Raw genomic sequence first — 24,396 nt, 5'->3', positions numbered from 1 at the left:
ATGATACGGTCTAGATATCATATCTTTAAGTATAGGTATGAACATAGTATTATTTTGTTATACATCTCCTTATGTAGGTGTTTTTCTAGAAATAGAAATCTCATTTGACAAATGACATTGCAGACCTCGCTCCGGAGTCCGGTAACCGGTTTGACATGCATTTACATATTATATTTGACTTTTGAAGTGTTGTGTTTTGAAGTTTCAAAGTCAAAGATCGGGGTTCCTCTGAAGTCTGAATTTTATTATCAATCCATATTTCAATATCATATTTAAATATCAGAGAAAGTCAAAAGTTCAAGTTGCGTACGAAGAGGTCCGTAAATATTGAATAGGCCGTTAAGATTTCGGTAGATAATTTAGAAATATTACTTAAATCTTGTATAAGATCTCAAACGTACAGCAAGTTGTGAGGGATCAGCTGATAAGTTAAGATACCCTTAACACGCAATCTTACAAGGATATTCATTTGAAACAGGCAGATCATTTCGTGGAAGCATTCGCAAAGAGCGAACGCTTGAAAAGTACGAACTAGTTAATATTTTTACATATTATTCATGATATGTTAGTTTATTAACATAACCGGTATAGACTTGTTATTGCAAATTGAACAGTTTATTCTATTAACGTTTTAGATATACCCGGTACTTTTTCAATTATTAAAAATGAATGATCTTTTCTTGAGCCCTGAGCATGTGCTCCAAGGAGGATACTTCCATGCAACCTTGCGAAAACTTCAAGAACCAAATACGAGCATTGAACCACACAATATTATGTATCCAGTATTTCTATTGTGAGTATAAATTCTTTTATAAAAAAAAATATAATAATAGATTAAATTATTGGAGGGTTTATTCATCCTTCAGAGGAGAAAATCAAAATTAAAACTCCTAAAGAAACTATTGTTTTGTGTATACTCCATAATATAGGTTCCTATACTTATGGTGAATAACGTAATAATTCAGGCCCAGGTATCACTAGAAATCAATAGAAAATCTATTGTGTCACGGCCTGATTGGGCCATTCGGGGCTTAATGGGTTAACTATTATCTATCCATAGGTACAATAATTGTTTATCTAATTACCTATGTACTTGAAAAATATTGCTTTAATTTTTAATTATTATCTTTAAATAACAATTACATTACATTATTACTCGGTCAAGTTTTGTGTGTTTACTATTATATAAATTTTAAATGTTTAGTCAATTTAGATTTATAAGTTAATTATTTACATTTTTTTTTGTTTTCTCATAGTTCTCAACATAAAAAAATATTTAAATGTAAGATACTAACTATCACTGTTTTCTTTTTAACTTATTTTTTTCAAATTAATCGTTGTAGTTATTGTCATAATATGTAACCGTAAACCGTTTTGTTTCGCATGTGGTGTTAGCCTTTAAGTAGTTATTACGTTTATGTAAGCTATTTTGTAATCTTTTTTTTTGTATGCTTGTACTGATGTAATAACTGTTGGCTGACCTTAAATAAATAAATAAATAAATTACTAGTTATTCATACTATAGTCTTAAAAAGCATTACCTAGATAAAATAACTATAGTACATAATCTACACAACTTCCTTTCACTTGACACAAATATTTCTAGCTCTAAATATTGTGTAAGTGTAAGTTAATATGTAGAATTAGTTGATAGAATATGGCTCTTAGTGAACCTACCAACTTTATCAACAGAATATACACTTTTTTTTCTTATATTTTTACACATAACATAAACAATAATGTTACTTGACAATAGTTATTTTTATTATTGGTATTTAATCATGAAAACATACTAGAGAACACTTATAACAAACTAAACACAATATATATATATTTTTAAATATTTAACTCACAATCCCCAATTATTTAATCAACATTTAATATTATTTACAGAGAAGATGAAGATGCCCTACAGGCTGTATCGAGCATGCCAAATGTGTTCAGATATGGTATAAACAAGCTGATTCCAGCTCTAACTGAATTGGTAGACAGGGGTCTCAAGTCTATACTCATTTTTGGAATTGTTGAAACTTTGCCTAAGGTATTTACTTACGGAGGTTTACTTTTTGAGGAGGTGTATTTAAAAAATTGTGCAAATATTAAAACATAATACAGTATATATTAAAAACATAGTGTATTATGAAATAAGTTAATTGATGTTGGCAAAAACATATCTTTTACTCTTTTTTGATTATTTTGAATCATTAAAGTGATTCAAATTGAACTGCTTACATTCATTATTTGATATTTAATTAGCAATTTCCACTGTCCATTCTCATACTGTATACAAAAACAATATTTTTTTTTTCCAAAAAAATCACAACCAATTGTTTACAATCCTATAATAATCAATTATTACAGGACCCCACAGGCTCAAGTGCAGACTGCTCCGAGAACCCAGTAGTCAAAGCACTGCCGAAGATCAAGGCAGCTTTACCGAACCTGCTCATTGCATGTGACGTCTGCCTGTGTCCATACACCTCGCACGGTCACTGTGGAGTACTGGATAGTGGTGTGATCGATCATGCTGCCTCGGTGAAACGGATTGCAGAAGTTGCGCTCGCTTATGCTAAGGCAGGTTAGTGTATTAGACTTTATCCATGGTATCAAATATCAATGGTACCAATGCATTAAAGAATTAATAATTATGTCATAAAGATCAATCTCCAAATTTAAGCATTCAATTTTTAAATTTTTAAATGGCTAACGGCTTGGCCAATTTGGCTATTTTTTTTAACATTTTTGTTGAGGAATAAGGTCCTTGTGGAGAAAACACGAAATTAAGAAAAAACGTGGGCAATAGGACAGAACAATCTCTGCCGAAGCAGGCATATATACATAAATAGAATTATATTTTTCTCTAATTATTCATTCTACAATAGTGTAGATTATGGTATCTAAAATAATAAATAATCTTATCAAATATATTTCTTGTTAATTCTATTGTTTTTCAAAGTAGATAAAAAAAAAATAATGTTAGTTAATTATATGTACATAGTTTATTAACAATACATAATTATATATTTAAATAAAATGATTAATTTTCAGGAGCGCACATAGTGGCCCCTTCAGATATGATGGACAACAGAATAAAGGCAATTAAAGATACTCTTGTGGCTAACAAGTTGCAGAATCAGGTATGTTTAAATGTATTAAATTTATTCAAATGTAACTTATCATTAATTTTAAGAATTTTTAATTATTAAGAAATAAGAATACAAATTTTGCATGTGGAACCGGATTATCAATTAAATATTAATATTCAGAATACTAAAATAGCACTTACATATTTGATTTGAGTATTTTTCAATGTATAATTCGCGCGTGCTAAAACAAGAATTTTTATATAAGACTAGCTGCGCCCCGCGGCTTCACCCGCGTGGCTCCACTCCTGTTGGTCTAAGCGTGATGTGATATAGCCTATAGCCTTTCTCGATAAATGAGCTATCTAACACTGAAAGAACTTTTCAAATCGGACCAGTAGTTCCTGAGATTAGCGCGTTCAAACAAACAAACAAACTCCTCAGCTTTATAATATTATTATAGATGACAGAAAAAAAAGTTTTATTATTGCCAATCTGTGGGTAGTGCATCCAGGTAAAAATCCTTTAAAACATCTTATTAAACGCGAACGATGTCGCGGGCATCAACTAGTCTATGTTTAGTAATATTAAATGAAAGTGTCTCGTCGATAATTCAATAATTACATAATTGATAAGTTTTTATAGTTATCGTAATACATTGAACTTAGGTCGGTGGTTTTTATCGTGAAACTACGTGACTAAGTTTTTCACAACAATGTAATGTCAAAGAAGTCTTCATGTAAAAGAAGTTGATGTCATATTTTTTTTTTAGTTAAATATCTTAAAAGAATGTTAAAATTTCCGTCTCCGTGAAGTTTGACTGATCTAAAATTCTAAAAGATGTTTTTTTTTTGTAAAGTTTTGTTGTAATTTTGTTGCTACTTGATATGGCCAGAGGTTTCACCCATTGATAAAACCTAATCTTGAATTTGGAAAATTTCATTTTGATAAAAATAAGAACCTTTTTTGATCCTAGGTCTTTAACGCTTTTCTTTCCAAATATTATCTAAATCTGTGATATTGTTTAGTCTTGACAGTGTAACAGACAGACAACTATAATTATTGTAGTATGATATTTTTCTTTATCCTCTTAAATCATTATTTCCATCAACAATAATGTTATTATATGTATACCAAACACAAACAAAACTAAGAATTGTAACTCATCAATAATTTTTTCCAATTGATCATAAATTATCGTCACGGAATTCGAGTATAAAATGCAAATTTTAATTCGAGTAATTAACGAATACATTGTGCTTATGAATAATTACATGTAACGTGCAGCCAATGTCATGATCATGACCGTAAAATAGTTGAATTTAATTATAAACATTGTTTTTTTTTGTTTAACCGTTTTATTAGCTGTTCCGTTATTTTTCGATAATAATTTGCATAGATAAAGCTTTGAATCTCATTTTCCTTCACTTTTTAGTTTTTGCATATTATGTCTGTATATGAATGTATTTTCGATACTTTTCAAATCTTCTTTGCGATTCGAAAACTATATGACAACAAATAAACATTTTTACCTATATTTCATACACGTATTGATATTAATTAGTTTAGATAAGTAAATCACAATTCATAGATATTTGAAAAAAAAAAATATAATACTTTGTATAGTAAACTAATTTTTTTTTCAATGTTTTTTTTCGATTTTTTTTTCTAGGTATCAGTGCTGTCCTACTCATGCAAATTCGCCTCATCCATGTATGGTCCGTTCAGAGATACAATGAAGAGTTCCCCCATGGCTGGTGACAGGAAGTGCTACCAGCTGCCGCCCGGGAGCTCCGCCCTCGCGGCTAGGGCTGCGGTATGTTGAGAGATAGTAAAAAAAAGGTTTCTTAAAAATTAAGTTGGTGATTATCTTTGGAAAATTTCAATAAATAAAAAAAAATTGAGAACTGCAGGCTAGGCTTACAATTTTTGCTGGGAATTAAGTTTTGAAGTCATTGATAAGACCGCTTTTTGAATCTTTCAGCTTAGTTTTTTTCAATAAAAGATTTTTAATTTGTATGCATCCGTTTGCAGTAAAATCTGCAAATTTTAAGATAATTGGTATATCTGCAATAAATAAAACATAGGACAGGTGAATAATGGTTTCATAACCTTTTTTGCGAATGAATAATTAAAATGGTATGATTACAGGCCCGTGACGTAGCAGAAGGCGCTGACTTTCTGATGGTGAAGCCAGGTCTCCCATACTTGGACATCGTACGGCAGACAAAGGATAGTTATCCGACCCATCCATTGTTTATTTATCAGGTAATGAGGAAGATTCTTTTTATTGAAGTGAAACTTCTTTATCGGGGTTGGGAAAAAATTTAGTGTAACAGTTTTTCGTTACGCGTGACATTTTTTTATACGCGCCATCATTTTCTTATCCCTACCACGCGTGATTCGACGTATTTCTGTAAAGTAGCATATAGTGAATTATTTTTTGTAAAATAAGATCATAAAGAAGTTTCACTTCTTACGTGTGTACACTAGTACACGCACACATTTTTTATTTGGAGATTGTATGGCCTGGTTACGAGACCTGTAAGTAAAACGTCGTGGACGTTTATAGATTTATGGCAGATATATGTAGATGAAAAAAAATTGAATGTAATGTCTAAAATTTAAGAATGATAAGTGATGATGTACCAAAATCCGACTCAAGTAAAGGTATTTCTATTTTTAAGAACGTTAAAAAAAATACTAACTCGACAACGCAAATCGAAATAATTACCACATACCACAATTAATCGAAATAATTACATATAAGTACATCAATAGATTATGAAAAGATTTTAATTATTTTTGGTACGTTTGAATAATATCACATTATAATAATTGTTGTAAAAAATAACCTTACAAAAAAGCGTCTCGACAGACTCGAACTGTGGTAGTTGTCTAGTAAAATTGTAAATCGATAAAAAAATACACAACATTCCCGCCAAATTGCAGGTATCAGGTGAATACGCGATGATATCTCGCAGCGGAGACAGCAAGGAAATAGAGACGATACTCATGGAGACCCTCTTATGTATGCGCAGAGCTGGTTAGTAGATATTTATTATTTATTCATTTCATTGAGACATTACAACCATGTTTTGTAAGTTAAGTTGCTAATAAGTACCTAATAACTAAGTTAGATACACAATAATTATGTGTCACACAGCTGGAAGCCCCAAAAAAATTTTATTTACTCATAAAAATACTTTAATTATAATAATTATAATATGTCTTGCACGATGCAAGTGCTAAATATTAATGAATATAATACTAAACTAATTTAACAAGAAAACTTAAAATTACGTCGCGCCAAAGGAATTCGCTGGCGTTCGTATAAGGGTCAGCTCACACCGAGACGCGACGCGGCGCGACGCTGCGCGCACTTTTTTCATAGAGCGACTCAGAATATACTTTATTCACTACACGAAAAGATACACATTACATTGTGAGAATTCAGATTACGTTGCACCACGCAGCGCTGCGCCTCGAGGTGCCTCGCGGCGTAGCAATGTGTATCTTTTCGTGTAGTGAATAAAGTATATTCTGAGTCGCTCTATGAAAAAAGTGCGCGCAGCGTCGCGCCGCGTCGCGTCTCGGTGTGAGCCTGACCCTAACACGTTCCCGTGCGAACCGTCGACTCAGCGATGTATTAGGGATCCGTTGGCGTAACTCAAGTATAAATATTATAGTCTTGAAAAAATATTTATCACTTTAAGATACACATCAATCCTACATTTTACATAGTTTGTGAGCAATAGGTGGAATTTTTAGCAATACTCTGTCAATTGAATAATCATGTTTTAATTTAAATCATGTATTTTGTATTGGGCATAAATTTGACGTAAAAACGGTGTTCTCCTTTATGTACATACATATTTAAATCCGAAATTTAATATTATATACTTATACAAGACTAGCGGTCCGCCCCGGCTTCGCCCGTGGTACATATTTCGCCATAAAAGGTAGCCTATGTTCTTTCTCAGGGTCTAAAGATTGTCTGTGCCAAATTTCATCAAAATCGGTTGAGAGGTTTAAGCGGGAAAGCGTAACAGACTAGACAGAGTTACTTTCGCATTTATAATACTCGATATTAGTAGGGACTAGGGATTATCAGCAATCTTATCCCTATAGAAACAAACTTTGCTTTATTTAAATAAATATTCGCAGAATACTTTTATTAAGAAACGCAAATGAAGAAAGTTACATTGTATTTAATGATAAGGTGTTTGTTTATATTAATAATGATAATTTATATTTCAGGTGCGGATTGCATTATCACATACTTCGCGCCATTAATTTTAAGCATAATATCGAATAAGCAGTGATTTTTCTCGAAGTTTCTAAAAGAAGAATGTTAAACTGACTTCAAATAAGGGGGGTTACTTCAATTACTTTTAATAAATTTATCGATTTAAAAATATGAAAAATTGGTTATAGTGGTGTACTTAAAATGTTCTTAAAATCATACTTTAAGTGGCCATTGAAATGTATACATAAAGTAAATCACTTTTTATTTTTAGAGCAGGCTCCAAGGAGATGTTCGTTTGCAAAAATAGCGGACCTAAATCTGACTTCTGATATATATTGTATAGGTCCCAGACATCCTATAGACAGATGTTGCCAACCAGTTTTGTGGTCCCCCTGCCCGCACCCCGGTAATTAAATATGGCATACAAAGAAAAAAATAAAAATTTCCAAAACATGCCGTGTGGGGTATCAAATGAAAGAGCTTATTGAGTAGATCACGAATATATAGCATACTATATACATTTCTTACACTTTCTCTAAGATTTTTTAGAAAATTTACGAAAATGGTCCATTTTTGAGTTAACTTTAAACCACTATAGATTGAAAACTCATGAATATATTTTTTAAATTATTATTTTAAATAATTAACAATAGTCCATTGTTTATGATTCAATAGTTCGTAATATAATATAAGTGAGCTATGTGGTGGATTTGATGAAAATAACTATATACTATATGAACTTGAAAATATACTCGCCATCTTTGAATGCTCCCCCCACTCCCCCATGCAACTATTTCACTGGACGAAATATTGAATCGTAAACAATGAACTATTGTTAATTATTTAAAATAATAATTTAAAAAATATATTCATGAGTTTACAATCTGTAGTGGTTTAAAGTTAACTCAAAAGGGACCATTATCGTAAATTTTCTAAAAAATCTTAGAGAAAGTGTAAGAAATGTATATAGTATGCTATATATTCGTGATCTACTCAATAAGCTCTTTCATTTGATACCCCACACGGCATGTTTTGAAAATTTTTATTTTTTTCTTTGTATGCCATATTTAATTACCGGGGTGCGGGCAGGGGGACCACAAAACTGGTTGGCAACATCTGTCTATAGGATGTCTGGGATCTATACAATATATATCAGAAGTCAGATTTAGGTCCGCGATTTTTGCAAACGAAACTCCACTGAGAGTCCGGTCTATTTATCTTTAAAGTTTGCCCCCTAAACCATGAATTAACTTTTTTTTTATTTATGTTACTCTTTATCAATGGTACTGATTGAAGACTGGTGTGTTTCGACCCTAAATAATATTAATTTTTAAGTATATGAAATTGTATGTATATTATGGTACTTTTATGTAAATATATGAAATTGGTTTTCAAAATTTTATTTGCTCAATTATTGTTGGTGTTAAGTACAATTATTTTTTGTTGTTATTTCGTGCCTTATAATAAAATATTTAATAGTTTGAAATTGTTTCATTTTATTGCCCCTAGTATTTCAAAAGAGTTTTGACGGTAGAATATGTTAAATATCAGAATTAAAGTTGGTTGTACTTGATGTACTCTAGTTTTTGTAGAATAACTTTTGCTGGATTACTTATGCTTTTTATTGAGGACTAGCGGTCCGCCCCGGCTTCGCCCGTGGTACATATTTCGCAATAAAAGGTAGCCTATGTTCTTTCTCAGGGTCTAAAGATTATCTGTGCCAAATTTCATCAAAATCGGTCCAGTAGTTTATGCGTGAAAACCATACATACATACAAACCTTTCCTCTTTATAATATTAGTATAGATAATATTATAATGGCAATCTATGTATGAAATTCATAAAAAATATCCGGAAGAAATAAGATTTATATTTATATGTAAACTCTTAGTGTAAACTATACTTAATTTTAAAGTAGTTTAGATTATTTCCATTATAGATTTATTTCCAAAAAATAAAAATTGAATGATAAGGAAAAGCTACACATTTCTAAAATAATTATTGAGTTTACGAACATGTAATCATGTAACTAAAAGATATTCATATTATTGATAAGTATAAAATAAGGCATAAAGCCAAGGAAGAATGTTTGTTGTGTTTGAATATTTAATGAGGTCATTGGCTCCATTTGAGATTTGATTCATTAGCGATATCCGAAAATATTTAAACCAATCTAGGATATAAGTTAAAGATTTTATATTTATAAAAAAGCTACAATTTAATTTAGTACATTTTTCAATACCGATGGGTATAGCCATAAACTTTGTAAAAATATATACTTAGGTACATGGGTACAGCTAGGTACAGTATTAATTATTTTCAACGAGGTTTTCAACAATGTCAAATGAATGAAAATATTGGTTTTATTACGATTATTTAATGTTTTTAATAGCATAAAGGTATAATATAATAATTATTATTGCATGAATTACATTAAGTACTAAGTTAACTAATTTAGAACAAATTCTATTAATAAATAATAGGTATGTAACGTATGTAATATTTCTTTCTTTGAATTATTCAGAACTGCCGAATCTTATACAATACAATAATTTATAAAAAAAAGTTAGAAAATCGAAAGTATTGTGAAATTATTGCATTATAATAATTTGAAATTCACGCCAAAACTTCGTCATCCACTTTCGTGGCCTTTTGAATCGCCCTCGCAAGAATAACTTTGCCAGTAACAAACGTGGGCCAATCAGCTATCGCCAAGTCTGTTTACTTGGTCCAATGACCGCGATTTTTGATAAACGTCATCAATGAAACGACCAATCAAATTAACACACGATCAACACTAGCGCTAAATAACTGCGTCGTCGGCGTTGACAACTTCAGTTTTTCCCGAGACATTGCACGCAAAGGATTGTACAGAAAATTTGATTTTGCTCTCGATTCGTTAAAAAGTGCTTAAACTGTGGAAGTGTAACGCTTTTTTCACAAGAAGTATTTAATTTATTTTTAAGGTAAATATTAATCTTCATTTCTATCGTTTTTTGGTGTAATTTAATCATTTCATTCAAGAATTTACCGTAGCTTTTTTATAACCTTTCTTGTACTTTCCCGTTCAGTGGCATTTTCTTAATAGAAATTCAAGTAATATTCCTTTAAATCATTCGATACAGCTTCGTGAATGCATTTGTAACGAAATACATAGAAAGCATCCCGATTGTGTATCATGAATGTAACGTCAAAGAATTTTCTCGATGTCATCCCATTGTGGGCCGGCGCGTTGTCCCACTTAACTATTTACCCATACCGTTATCTATTTCACCGTTACAGCTTACTTTCAGTTTCATTAATCGTTCCTACTCTCGATCCGGTTAGGTGCGTTGGCTTGTGACACGTTCATCTGACGTGTCCCTTGAAGTAGGAGTTTGACGAATTTGTCCCATACGTGTCCTTGGTACGGTCTAATGAACCCGTTTGTCGACACTGCAAGCGTTTTATTGTGTTTGCTAGAGAGAGTTAATGAATTTTGTTCTCGATTGTTCTAGAATAGTCAATTCGCACAAAATGCGGTGGTACCTGCTGGCGCTCGCTTGCGTCCTAGCGGCGGTGTACGCCGAGGACAAAAAGGAGAAAGACAAGGATATCGGCACCGTCATTGGTATCGATTTGGGTACCACATACTCATGGTAAATATACTTTTTGTGTTAATTAATAGGTAATTTAACATATGTAACCACGCTGTTTAAAAGATAAGATAGAAATGTTGCTACTTGAGATAAAAAATCATGTTCTGAAATTTAAATAATTAGTAAAAAAAGTAATGTGTATTTTGTTTCTAATCATACCCATTTATTGAGTGTATTTTTTTAAAAAATCTCGGCATATTGTAATAAAGTTATGAATTAACCCATTGAGCCCCGAATGGCCAGATCTGACCGCGACACAATAGATTTTCTATTGTGTCTGTGATTCCGGGGCCTGATGGAGTAAATTAAAAAATTATTATTCATAAAAAAATTTCATGTAAATCACACAGCATTTGGGTGTTAATTAATTAAATAATCTCAGAATATCTTTATTATCAAATATTTAAAGGATATGTTAAAATATTATGTGGGAGGTGGTGTCTGCCTGTGTGAATTTATTCAGATAAAATTGGTATAAGTATGAGTCGTAAAAGAAAATAATATTCCAAGTATAAATACAGTTTGATTCATACTAAAGATTTAATTGTATAGTTCTCAAGTAACAAATCAAATCTGAAAATTGAAAGTCTATATAAATTACAATATTCAAATGTTTTGCAAAAAAATTACTACTAACAAGTAAGTCGGTACATTAATTATATCCCCTTTTATTTAATGTTATTTTTCTTTTGTCAACAGTGTTGGTGTTTACAAGAATGGACGAGTGGAGATCATTGCCAACGACCAGGGTAACCGTATCACCCCCTCATATGTAGCGTTCACAGCTGACGGCGAACGTCTCATCGGAGACGCCGCCAAGAACCAGCTTACAACCAATCCCGAAAACACAGTTTTCGACGCCAAGCGTCTCATCGGTCGTGAATGGACAGACTCCACCGTCCAACATGACGTCAAATTCTTCCCATTCAAGGTTGTTGAGAAGAACAGCAAACCTCACGTCTCCGTGATGACCGCACAGGGCGACAAAATCTTCGCTCCTGAAGAAATCTCCGCTATGGTGCTCACAAAAATGAAGGAAACTGCCGAAGCTTATCTCGGCAAGAAGGTCACTCACGCTGTCGTTACAGTCCCCGCTTACTTCAATGACGCTCAACGTCAAGCTACCAAGGACGCTGGTGTCATTGCCGGTCTTAACGTCATGAGAATCATCAACGAGCCCACCGCTGCCGCCATCGCTTACGGTCTTGACAAGAAAGAAGGAGAGAAGAACGTTCTCGTATTCGATTTGGGTGGTGGTACCTTCGATGTGTCTCTTCTTACCATCGACAACGGTGTATTCGAAGTAGTTGCCACCAATGGTGACACTCACTTGGGTGGTGAGGACTTCGATCAAAGAGTCATGGAGCACTTCATCAAACTGTACAAGAAGAAGAAGGGCAAGGACATCAGAAAGGACAACCGTGCCGTCCAGAAATTGCGTCGTGAAGTTGAAAAGGCTAAGAGAGCTTTGTCTTCAAGCCACCAAGTTAAGATCGAAATTGAATCCTTCTTCGAAGGTGAAGACTTCTCCGAAACTCTTACCAGGGCTAAATTCGAAGAATTGAACATGGACCTGTTCAGATCTACCCTTAAACCTGTACAAAAGGTGTTGGAAGACGCCGACATGAACAAGAAAGACGTCGATGAAATCGTACTCGTCGGTGGTTCAACCCGTATTCCCAAAGTGCAACAACTTGTCAAAGAATTCTTCAACGGCAAAGAGCCATCCCGAGGCATCAACCCCGATGAGGCCGTCGCATATGGTGCCGCCGTCCAAGCCGGTGTACTCAGCGGTGAACAAGACACTGACGCTATCGTACTTCTTGACGTCAACCCTCTTACTATGGGTATCGAAACCGTCGGAGGTGTCATGACCAAGCTCATCCCCCGTAACACCGTCATTCCCACCAAGAAATCTCAAATCTTCTCCACCGCTAGCGACAACCAACACACCGTAACCATTCAGGTGTACGAAGGTGAACGTCCCATGACTAAAGACAACCACTTGCTTGGAAAGTTCGATCTGACTGGCATCCCACCTGCGCCAAGAGGCATTCCACAAATTGAGGTCACCTTCGAAATCGATGCCAACGGTATCCTTCAAGTATCGGCTGAAGACAAGGGCACAGGAAACAGGGAAAAGATTGTCATCACAAATGACCAGAACAGATTAACGCCAGAAGACATCGAAAGAATGATCAAGGACGCGGAGAAATTCGCTGACGACGACAAGAAACTAAAGGAACGCGTCGAAGCAAGGAATGAATTGGAGAGCTACGCATACTCCATCAAGAACCAACTCCAAGACAAAGAAAAGCTCGGCGCTAAAGTCAGCGACGACGAAAAAACCAAGATGGAAGAAGCCATCGATGCCGCTATCAAGTGGCTCGAAGATAACCAGGACGCTGATGCTGAAGAGTACAAGAAACAAAAGAAGACAGTAGAAGACGTCGTCCAACCGATCATCGCCAAGTTATACCAAGGTCAAGGTGGCGTGCCTCCTCAGGGAGCGGGCGGAGAAGATGACGAATTCAAAGACGAGTTGTAATCACAGACTGATAACGAGTGATAGCCAAATGTGATCTCCGTCGCTACGGGCTACGTGCGATGCCAGCGCAATGCACGTAGTCCGTAACTTAGTGCGGATACGATGTGTTTTAGCTCGTGTTGTGTATATTTATTCGTGTGCCGTGTGAATGAGGCTTGTGGTGGTCGATGGACGAATCTGCCAAACGTATAGTCAACGTAATTCATATTTAATGTAAAATCAATCGCAGGCGAATTATTATTATCTTTGACTGTACAAGTTTTACGATCGCCGCCGCTCGCGTGAATGTATGATTTGTATGTATGCGTATGTTTTGTATAAGATGATGCATTTTTAATTTTAATAGAGCAATAGAGGTAATTGTGAAGAATCTGTTCTCTATGAGAGGTGTTCCCTCTAAACATCTGCTAGTCTCGCTATCGAGACTGCCTCAGTGTTCTTTATCGTATGTAATTGTTTTTGAGACTGCTGAAATGTTAGTTCTTAATTAGCAGAATAATTATGTAGAAATAATATAAAGAAGTACGGAGGAGTACATAATAAAACATTTTTTCTATGAAGAATTTATTTCTTTTATTTTTCTACCCAGTGCAATCATTTTAAAACCAAGGTTAAATAAATTAAAGTACATAGTAGCATCACAGATAATATAAAACTATGTAGCACAGAGCACTGTTAGTCCCCGCATACATTTCGTAATTGAGAGCAATATTCGATATTGAAAGATGGCGACGCCATTATAGCTGCTTGAATCCTCACTTGAACTTGATCTGGAAAACAAATTGTAAATCAAATAAAAAAAATCTTTTACCCACCACGGTAATATATTATGGCAATCTTTTGAAAAATATTTATCACGCTCAATAAAATTCACATTATGTAATGAGGAACCTAGATAATGATGAGCAATTTGACTTTGACCATGTAGTTCATTGACCTGTGTTAATTGTTTTAAATACCTACCTTCACAATGAGTTCGTAAATCTTTGGTTTAGCTATTAACTTAATTATTGTTTTTATCCCGATTCCATAACGAAAGAGCTACTAGAAAACCAATAACCATAGACAAGATAGGTATAACTACCGATTTGATCATTCCCGTCCACTTCTACTGCAGTTATACCAGCCGCAGCTCGTAGCTCAGCCAGCGATTCAGTGAAGAACGTATCTAACTGCAAAAGAATTTGTTTTATAGATTTCGCGGTTTCGCTCTTTTTTACCAATAATAAGTTTCCATCTACCGAAAATTAATAACCGTTCAACGCGCAACGGTTCAAGCAAGAAAACGAAAAACAGACTTGGTAGGTAGTTAAAAATATGAAGTTACTATACGCGCGGCGCGTACATAGCACTATTTTTTTTACACGCTTTATATTAGCTTCACCCTATGTTTGTTTGTTTGTAACCGACTTCTTTGGGCGCGATTTTGATCCACTTTAAACGGCCAGTTCAAACTTTGTAGAATTATTGAGGACCGATGACAATACACTAATTTGATAAAATTTTCTATTTTTTAGTTCGGTTTTCTATAAAAAGCGTGTTTTTTAGTTTTTTTTAACTATTATTTTTTATATCAAACATATTTATTTATACATACATAACATTACAATAAAGTATATGTACTAAGCAGGTACCTATATATCATTTTTTTAATGTACAATGAAACCATGCAAAATCATGATGAAAATGTTTACCAATCCACCACGCCTATAAAACTAATTTCACGCGGTCTTAATATTATCAACTGATTTTATTATTAACATAACTGTGTGCTTTTTAGCATGCATGTGTGATGTACTATGACCTAGTAAACGTGTCATTGGGTTGAATAACCGTTGTAACCAAAAACCTAACCGTTACTGCTATTACGTGAAAGTAATAACTAAGTACCTAATACGCCGGTTGTCATCGTTATTTTAGTAGCGATCTAACGTTTTAATTTAGAATCTACTTATATTAATTTTATCTAGAATCTAAATTATGAAAGAAATATTAGTATAGATATGTTTTGGGGCCCCTTTAGCCTTGGGGCCCCGCGTAATTAATACGGCATTAGCTACGCCCCTGGATCTTAAATTGTTCCATCATGTCAAAAAATCACAGAAATGTATTTTATTAACTGCGCAGGTGGAACTGGTGGAAGCAATTTGATGTATCCGATTCAGTATTCTTATTTCTAAATAATATTCAAACGAGCTGTGCCACGCGGTTTCACCCGCAGACGAACCAGTAGAAAATATTTCTATAGCTTGGTACAAACGGCCATACTTACAAGTACCAATAATTTTCATCAACATCTGTAAAGATGTAGGTATTTGAGTTAAAAAGTAACAAACATACCTACATGATACATCATCATACTTGCAATATTTTGCGCTTACAATATTATGACAGAAAGAAGTAAAATTAAAACAAATAGGTAACTACCCAGTGGACGATGAAATAATGAAACTGCAATGCAATGCAATGAAAGCAAAATTTAGCTGTGGTAGTCGGAAAGTGCGGATAGCTGACTCACATCCCGGATACCAGGCTAGTAGGTCATGCTAACGACGTGAAGGTTCCACTAATCTTAAATTTTTGGTTTATTTATCATATTATTTTATGAGGTTTTGGTAAACGTTGGAAAACTACTAGGTATATATATTTTACTTTTGATTGCCATTCTGCACAATAAGTCAATATGTTTAAGAAAATGTTCACACCTACAGTCACTTACAAATTATATAGTAGGTATATCACCACAATTAGTACAATTACAATACCTAGACTATTAACAGGACAACTATTTTTTCTAATAATTTGATACCTATCTAGGTTCATCGTAGGTATTAAAATGCAAACTTACAAAACATATAAATAATTGCAATTTTCGTTATGTTATCCACCGTATAAAAATAATGTCACATTCTCAATTCAAACAAACAAATGTATAAGATAGCTAGATAGATATTCAAGCTATGCATTATACCTCAGTATCAAGCTGTTCGGCATCAGCAGGCCGGGGCAGCACTCGTGGGCCCGTGCCCAAAGGTTGCTCTTGACCTAAAATAATTTAACTTCACTTATGTACATTACAGAATAAATTCATTTGACCATGATCGATAGAAAATGTAACATTTGAGATTGAATTCAATTCTAGAACATTCGACATTATTATGTGAAAGTATTTTACCATTCTCTTTAGTCATATTATTAAAACTGTTTTCTGGTAACTAGCTCATTTTTTGCATAGGAAAACATATTTAAATGTATAGAGGCGTTTATACCTGTACACCAGTCCACACCACGCGCTGTTGCCCGAGCTTTACAGGTATTCCAATCAACATTTAGAAATATTACGCTGAAAATAAATTCATTCAATAAAATATAGTACAAATTATAAATGAATATTTATGACCAACAACACTTTCACTGTGAAACACATTAAAATAAAAATAAAAACGCGCATGCAGCACACGTGATAGTCGAGTTTCATTTTTAATATGTATTAAGATCTGTTTTTATGTCTTATCTATTCTCTCCAGCTCTCCTATGAACAGGTAATATCTCTAAAAATATGATACCATGAACAGCGGTCACCGATTATATGCCGATCGACAGTTATACGTCCCGGCGCTGAACATCATCGTAATAACCATAGGTATTGCTTTTGGTTCTGAAATCTAAATTGAATTTCGATGGTACTCAATTAGAAATAGCTCAAATCTAGAGATCAATGAACTATTGCTATTATTAGCCTACAACGTTACCGTTAGAGTCGGTATAAGTATTTCGTTATCGAATTTTTTATAAAAAACATCTTATTTAACAATTAAGTAACTAAAGTTTTATTTATGTAACTTGCGAAAATTTATCTCCGAGCGTGTTTAATTGTATTTCTAGACCAGCTTTCACTTAGAAAGTATCTGTATAGACCTTACTGAAACCAACTTAGCCACAGCAATAAGAGCGTTCATGTTTCAAGTTTCTCAGATAACCAATGTCCAATACAGTTTACATATTTGAAAGTTATGGGAAAATCACTGTATTAGTAGTAGTACTCGACTGACCGAAAAATGGTAACGTTTTTGTGTTTGTCGTTTGTTGCCCCGATTGTACTCTGGTTGGCCCCGCGCGGCGGGATAAATAAATAGAAGCAGCTTACTGTTAGTGAACCGTGAAATAATATGCAATATCCGTCCAGAAATTTCATAGCTTATTTATAGTGACAGTATTAAATTCAGTAATATAATATTTGAGGTAACGTTAGTAATTAACTTCGATGTGTAATTAAGCCTCTTTCTGTATATGAACATCTTTATTATATTAGATTATATTATTATTAGATTGTTATTAAGACGACGAGGTTTAAAGTTGAATAATTAATAATAACCGATTAGGCGGAGTCGGCATCATGTCAAGTAGCTCGAAGTCAACGCCAGAAGCCGGATATCCGGTGAGAATCCAACCGTGGTCAATGCAATCCTGTAAAGAAAGTAACTTAAAAAATCCCCTACCATCAACCTCAATGAGTCAACCACGCTATTATCTAATATCTATATCAGAATAAAGGTAAAAGATCTAGCAGCGTTGGCCCAATAAATGACATGACGGCGATTCTGAATAAACGCACACTATGACGGCCTATCATAATCATTTTAGACCCTAAACACTATCATGATTGCCAGCTCCACGCTATCCTTTGTGAAGAGGGCCCCAAAAGATTAAAAATAACTACATGAATTTACGGCTGTCAATCACCTTCATAGCGATACGTCGTCTTACGATATCAGCTCGCATCTGTACACTGCATCCGATGCTACGGAGTTTCTTGCCAATATCATCATTCTTCATTTTGGCCTCGTTGAAGAGCATGCCGAATTCCACTAAATATTTATACCATTAGAATCTTTTAATAGACCCGTTACTTTATTTTTGTTTGCTTTATTTATTACAACAATGCTTTTGACTCAACTCCTTAGATTCGGTAAAATGAGAGCAAACCTTTCACGTATAATAAAAACTAGATCATACTTATTTGCGGTGATTATAATATTATAGCGGTCCAACAAAATGCCTACCATGTACAGACACGTATGTACAATAAAACTATCAGCCTAAAATCTCGTGCATCTTTTCAGTGGTTCATTATAAAGGCTAAACAAAGGCACGTAAAATCCCTTCGGGGCCCCCCTTTCATGCATATTATTCTAGGAAGTAAGTAAAGAAGGTGATAAAACAGTTTTTACATAGTACACAACGCACAATAAACCAAATCAAACTGCTTAGCGGCAGCCATGGCCTGCGTGCGCCTGCCGGAGCCCCGGGGCCCGATAAGCAGCACGCGGTACACGCCCGGGGCCCCGCTCGCGTGCACTCCCTGCCCGGGCCCCTGCGCCCCGGACGCGCACGCGCGGATCGCGTTGAAACACTTCATTGCGCACTTCTCGTGGTCGTCGTCTTGATCTATGTACACTTCCTGTGGGTGAGAACAGGGCGCGTATTAGCAATTATTTAAATAAAAGAGGAAAATATAAAAAGTATGAAGCTGCTGATAGTTTTAATTTGACATTTTTAAATGCAACATGCTTGTTAACGTTCTTTTTGTTTGACTTGTAAGTTGTAGGTTCATTCAAATATCTTGAATTTTAGGCCTTCTTAGTATTATGTGCATTTTATGTAATGTTAAAGTGTATAGGTAGCTGGTAGTTTTTATATCCTCGTAACGCCCAGGCTATTTTTACCAAACATTGGCTTGCAGCCCAAGTACCTTTTAAAAGGTTCACATGGTGCGGACCCGGAGGTGATGAAATCTAAAAAAAGTGCCTTATTATTTCCGTATGAGCGTGGGATTTTTTCTGCATGTAAATGTATGTCAGTGGAAGGTTTTGAGACACTAAATAACCCCAAATTCGTTATTCTTTATTTAGGCATATGGGCTTTAATGTATTACAAAACCCGATTTCGCAAAATTCGTATTTTTTAAATTATTGATTAGCGGTAGACAATATAGGGTTTATTTTATATTACAAAAAACAATGAACACAAATATTTGGATTAATACATGTCTTCCAAAATTTTAATGACCAAAAAGATATCTCACACTAACAATCTGAGAAAAAAATATCAATTTTTGAACAATATGATCATTATTTTCTGTACTTATTATTTTTAAAGGCTAGTTTATCAAGTGTTTTAGGATTTCTATCAGAAGAAATCCACTTCCAACAGATGACAGAAGCAAAAATTAGCAAGTTTCTAAATTGGACCCAAAAACACTATATAATAGCAACCCATATACCTTTTAAAATCAGAATGATAGTAGGTAAATTGATATATTTCTATAGAAGTTTTAAATAATTTCGCAAATAAGAGTTGGTTTTTAATAAAAAAATATTATTTTCAGATTCTTCAGAACTGGAAGAGCTTTCTTGGTTTTGGTTTATACATATGTTGTAATCCTCATCTCCAAATAGTTCATACTCTTCTATATCTGACTGATTTAATACTTCTAAAGCTTCTTCGATTTGCTCATCTCTCATTGGGTTACCTGAAAAGGATAGGTACTAAAATATTCTATAACAGACTAAATAATTTACTTTATATTATGAAGGAGAAAACGGTCTAAATCATAAGTTGCAAAGGCAAATCAAATTGATTAGTGGTGTATTCCCTTATACCTTTTAAAATCCAATAATATGTTAATACTCTTATACCTTCTAAAAGGTATCCAGATTTTACGAGGTTATTTTACACGCATATTCTTTATTTTCGCGTAAATCTAAATGTAATTATAATATTTACTTATTTGTCAACAAGCAGAGTAAGATACTCTCAGTTAAAAACCTAAGATTGCATCAATAATCATGGATTGAACTTACCACGTCCTCTAGTCAGTCAATATGGCCAGACTTTTCGCCGGAAATTACATATATTTTCTTTTTCTATTGGCACTATTGCTTAACCATAGACAAAAACATACTTTCCAGTAGCCGGATAAAAAACAGTAATTAGATTTGGCGCGTAATTTAAAATGTTACTGCGTTTTCAAATCAGATACTGTCAGATACCTTTAAAAAGGTACCGTGGGCGTTTATGTCATAAAGTTGGATAACAGCTTGGGCCCGTACCACTATCGAGCTGCATGCCTTTTAATAGGTATCTGGGCGTTACGAGGATATGAACTACTCTACTACTCATCATAGAAAAGAGAATGTATCGACAAATCTAAAAAAAAATTACCTACCATAGATTGAACATGCGGTATAGGTAACTACGTTTCTAATGCATTTCTCATTATAAGTTAAAACTTATCAAAAGCGTAGCTAATCTTAATTTAAAATCAAATTGGTCTTATTAAAATGCCTTATTATATTCGTAAATAAATGGATTCATTTTCCATTGGAATCTCTACACACACACGACGTGAATGACGTGTTTCAAGACCTTCAACGTGGACTTGTACACAAACTTCAGCCCCTCAAAGTCCTGCTGGAAGAAGGACCGTGCTGGGGTCCACGGGTCCACAGTGGGCGGCGCCACTGGCGGTGGAGGTGTCAGCACCAACGTCACAGTTGGCAAGACGCCATCTTGCTGCAGGCACTGCGCTTCACGGACCGTGCAGGGGTGATCTAGTTGACGCAACTTGGAACTTTACTATTATCCTTATAGCACATTTCCGGAAGCGTAAAATAGGTGTAAAAATACCATGTAAAGTTTAATTAATACCTAGATAAAAAAAAATCCAATCAGATTATAGTTAGGCTACCCATTTATTACGTTATATGTAGGATTTCTGCTGAAAATACTAATTATGTCTATTTCAACAGTATTACACTTGTAGTACATATGTATTAATAATCATGTTAGGATCGTAGATGAAAAATTAATATATGTACATCAAGAAAAATTTACAAATCTGCAAGAATATTTCATTTTTAAAAATGCTGATCATGTTGTCATACCAAACATCAGCCAACCGGATTGCGGCACAGGGTCTTTCAGAGTCAGAGTTTTCGTAACTTCTGACATCAGCTCTGGTGAAATGCACCCAGGCACGTAGTTATCGTGCTAGAACGTGATTATCTTTTATTTCTTATCTTTTTAATTGTAACCGCGATACTCGCTATTCTATAAGAGTAAAACTGCTGTCAGATACGTTTTATACGTTCTATAATTTCATTGAATACACTTATACACAAGTAGGTACTATGTACTGTGTGGAATGGACAATTATCAAGAATCCTAATGGAACAATGCCTAAACATTGAGTAGGTACCATGTAGGTAGGTACCTAATTGTTTGTATTGCAATACAATTAATTTTATTTTTGACAGTCAATAAATTAAGAGCCCAATGTTGTGACGATCCTGAAAATTATTGCCAAAATTGTTTGATACAAAATATACTTTTGTATTTGGTTTTATCGTTAAGATGAGATTGGAGAGTGGATTAATCGAATTATTATTAATTTAAAATTGTACATAAACTAAGTTGTTGATTACCTTCTCGTAGCGATCCATTACGCATCGGCGACTGATTACAATTATGCCCAAATCTTTTAACATTTCTCGAACTAGTCTGTTTATATCTGGAATTAATGTGGATACCATGATTTTGCTGCAAAGTAGCTTATTTAAACATTTTAGCTTAATATGTCAGTCAGAAAACAATGCTCATAAAATTTTGCAGGAACATAAAAATACAAATACTGCCGACTGCGCTGCCGACTTACAATACAATAAGTTATCATTTGTGGCCATAAGATTTTATGAGTAACTAAGAGCCACTGTATTACTTGGAGTCAGGTATCAGGAGAAAGAGACGGATTGTAAAAGCATTATTTAGATGGTAATAGTTGTACCCGAATACGAGTTCGATATCATTGCGTTTTTGATGCAGTGATAAGCGCGCAGAGCTCCTGGGTTCAAAACTTATGGAGACCCGAGACTATTAAACAATTAATTCACAGGTACTTAGTTATTTTTATACGAATAAACGAAGTCAACGCGTAATAATCATCGTCGTGCGCTAGACGCGTTCGGAATTGGACGTGATTAGTGCTAGCACTGCAGTAAGGAATAACAATTCGCGCCACGCGCGGCTTTGCCGCTGCATGAACTTTTATAATGAGTTGTAAAACACTCATTGTAAATGAGCTGTTGGCGTTCATCCAAAATGCCATCGATACAATGGACGAGGTTAGCATCATGCAAATCTGCAAAACTAACTTTAACGAGGAGGAAATCAGCAGTGGCAAGGTGCTACTCTTCCAAACGCTAGACAAGATTGCCACGATGCCGTCCCGCCGCAGGAACGGGGGTGAAAAATGCATACAGGACATCATCAGCCTATTGAAGGTGACTGATCCCGATGACGTGCCCGATTTCGTCGCAAAGGAGTTGCATAAACTTCCACCGGTGGGATTCGACCACGTCGATGTTACGAGGCTCCTTAAGGACATCACATTCCTTAAGGCGAGTCTGGCCGAGGTACACACCAAGTTGGAGGCCTCAGAGAAGACCATCTCCGATTTACGAGTCGAGTTAGCGACATATCGCGATGCGCATGCAATATGTAGGTCACCCGTGCCGTCATATGTGAATGCACGTCGCGGAGCGCAAAATGCATGCGTCGGCATTTTAACTGCCGATGTTGACGTGTCGCCGACCGCCGATGACCCGAGTGATGCCCCGCGCCCCGCTCCCGTTACCTCTCCCCCGGAGAAGACATCGCATGTCACGTTGCCAGCTGCTCCTCAACGTGACTACGCCGCCGCAGCCGCAAAAATGACTGCGACCCCCAAACCAACAAAAGGAGTAAACGCACCTGTGCGGAAAAGTTTACCTTCAAAAACGAAGGGCGTCGACGAGGATGGCTTCACAAAAGTCCAGAAGAAAAGGAAGCTGACTCGTCAGAACAAGTGTGGCACCGCAACGAGGGATCCAAACTTGCGGATGCGCGCAGAGGTGCCGACGACGCCACTCTACGTGTCTCGTGTGCACTACTGTACCAAGACTGAAGATGTTGTCGAGTACTTGCATGCGAAGACAGGTTTGAGTCTGCGAGTGGAACGGCTGGAGTCTCGCCATAAAGTGAGCTTCAACTCCTTAGTGGTGAGAGTACCGACCGCCAAGCTGAGCGTCTACATGGACGAAGGGTTTTGGCCGCAGGGAGTTGTGTTTCGCCGCTTCCGCGGACGGATACCCGGCCCCCCGGAATCGCGTCACACGCCGAAGACATAGCGTGTATTAATTTAGTTAAGTTTTAAATTATTATATGTATATTAGTCTGTAAGGTATTTATTCTATGGGTCTGTACAATTTATTGTCTGTTACCTGAATTAAATGTTATAAATAAATAAAATTAAAAAAATAACACATTCACAAAATAAAATAAATTATTAAGTACCTAAAGCCTTACCTATTTTAAGTTCCGGGGAAACCAAAAATATTACCCTGTCGACGTCCTTAGTACTGTGCAAGTGACGCCCCACAAATACTTTCATGTGCTTCAAATGATCTTTTGGTAAATGTATCACTAAATCTCTGACCATATCCTTTAAAAAATATTGTTACGAAAGATTAGAAACACCTTAAATTATTACATAGCAAATATGAAAACTGAAAATTCGACTTGCTTTGAATAATTTGTATATTCTATGTTTTTCAAGGTATGGTAGAAAAGTTTCAGGCATTTGGAGAGGTCTCCTTGTAGCATCCGTTTCAGTCATTTTTAGCTAATTAAAAATTACTTATTTGTAAATCAAATATTCGCTGAATAACAACAAATCTTCAACAAATAATAATAATTCAGTTTTCTCTTGACACATTGATTATTGATTGATATCTTTGGATATTTCCAAAAACGATGGAGGTTCCTTTAATTCAACATTTT

The 24,396-nt window shown here is 34.9% G+C and overlaps 4 protein-coding genes and 1 long non-coding RNA gene across 6 annotated transcripts; 3 read left to right on the top strand and 2 right to left on the bottom strand.

Moving 5' to 3' along the window:
- Positions 1-167: 167 nt before the first annotated feature.
- Positions 168-7,553, top strand: Pbgs (Porphobilinogen synthase). Of its 2 annotated transcripts, none has more exons than XM_089712825.1 (9): positions 168-316; positions 636-793; positions 1,894-2,041; positions 2,362-2,578; positions 3,049-3,137; positions 4,756-4,899; positions 5,235-5,351; positions 6,036-6,129; positions 7,344-7,553. In XM_089712825.1, the coding sequence occupies exons 2-9, from the start codon at positions 666-668 to the stop codon at positions 7,406-7,408; spliced, it is 1,002 nt and encodes a 333-aa protein (XP_089568951.1). In that variant the 5' UTR covers positions 168-316; positions 636-665; the 3' UTR covers positions 7,409-7,553. The 2 variants fall into 2 exon arrangements, with proteins under 2 accessions (XP_089568951.1, XP_089568943.1); XM_089712817.1 differs by having other exon boundaries at positions 176-524.
- Positions 7,554-10,139: 2,586 nt separating this feature from the next.
- Hsc70-3 (heat shock protein 70 cognate 3) lies at positions 10,140-14,081 on the top strand. The gene is made up of 3 exons (XM_089712701.1): positions 10,140-10,298; positions 10,830-10,970; positions 11,670-14,081. The coding sequence occupies exons 2-3, from the start codon at positions 10,849-10,851 to the stop codon at positions 13,516-13,518; spliced, it is 1,971 nt and encodes a 656-aa protein (XP_089568827.1). The 5' UTR covers positions 10,140-10,298; positions 10,830-10,848; the 3' UTR covers positions 13,519-14,081.
- On the bottom strand, positions 12,584-24,232 carry LOC149489355 (adenylate kinase 8-like). The gene is made up of 12 exons (XM_089712764.1): positions 24,140-24,232; positions 23,923-24,058; positions 22,005-22,090; positions 21,465-21,570; positions 20,947-21,131; positions 18,766-18,979; positions 18,262-18,386; positions 17,894-17,985; positions 16,788-16,861; positions 16,490-16,563; positions 14,603-14,690; positions 12,584-14,288 (listed from the first exon to the last, which is right to left on the bottom strand). The coding sequence occupies exons 1-12, from the start codon at positions 24,230-24,232 to the stop codon at positions 14,194-14,196; spliced, it is 1,368 nt and encodes a 455-aa protein (XP_089568890.1). The 3' UTR covers positions 12,584-14,193.
- On the bottom strand, positions 19,870-20,677 carry LOC149489357 (uncharacterized). The gene is made up of 2 exons (XR_016317895.1): positions 20,382-20,677; positions 19,870-20,050 (listed from the first exon to the last, which is right to left on the bottom strand). It is a non-coding gene; the product is annotated as an uncharacterized LOC149489357 (long non-coding RNA).
- Positions 22,536-23,751, top strand: LOC149489356 (uncharacterized). The gene has a single exon (XM_089714936.1). The coding sequence runs from the start codon at positions 22,629-22,631 to the stop codon at positions 23,742-23,744; it is 1,116 nt and encodes a 371-aa protein (XP_089571062.1). The 5' UTR covers positions 22,536-22,628; the 3' UTR covers positions 23,745-23,751.
- Positions 24,233-24,396: the final 164 nt, after the last annotated feature.

Source organism: Colias philodice, chromosome 3 (assembly GCF_061535455.1).
Source record: "Colias philodice isolate Cphi_HAF_F1 chromosome 3, ilColPhil1 Martin Lab GWU primary, whole genome shotgun sequence".
Taxonomy (NCBI): domain Eukaryota; kingdom Metazoa; phylum Arthropoda; class Insecta; order Lepidoptera; family Pieridae; genus Colias; species Colias philodice.
The sequence above is the reverse complement of the archived record's forward strand: the minus strand, read 5'-3'. Positions and strand labels throughout refer to the sequence as shown.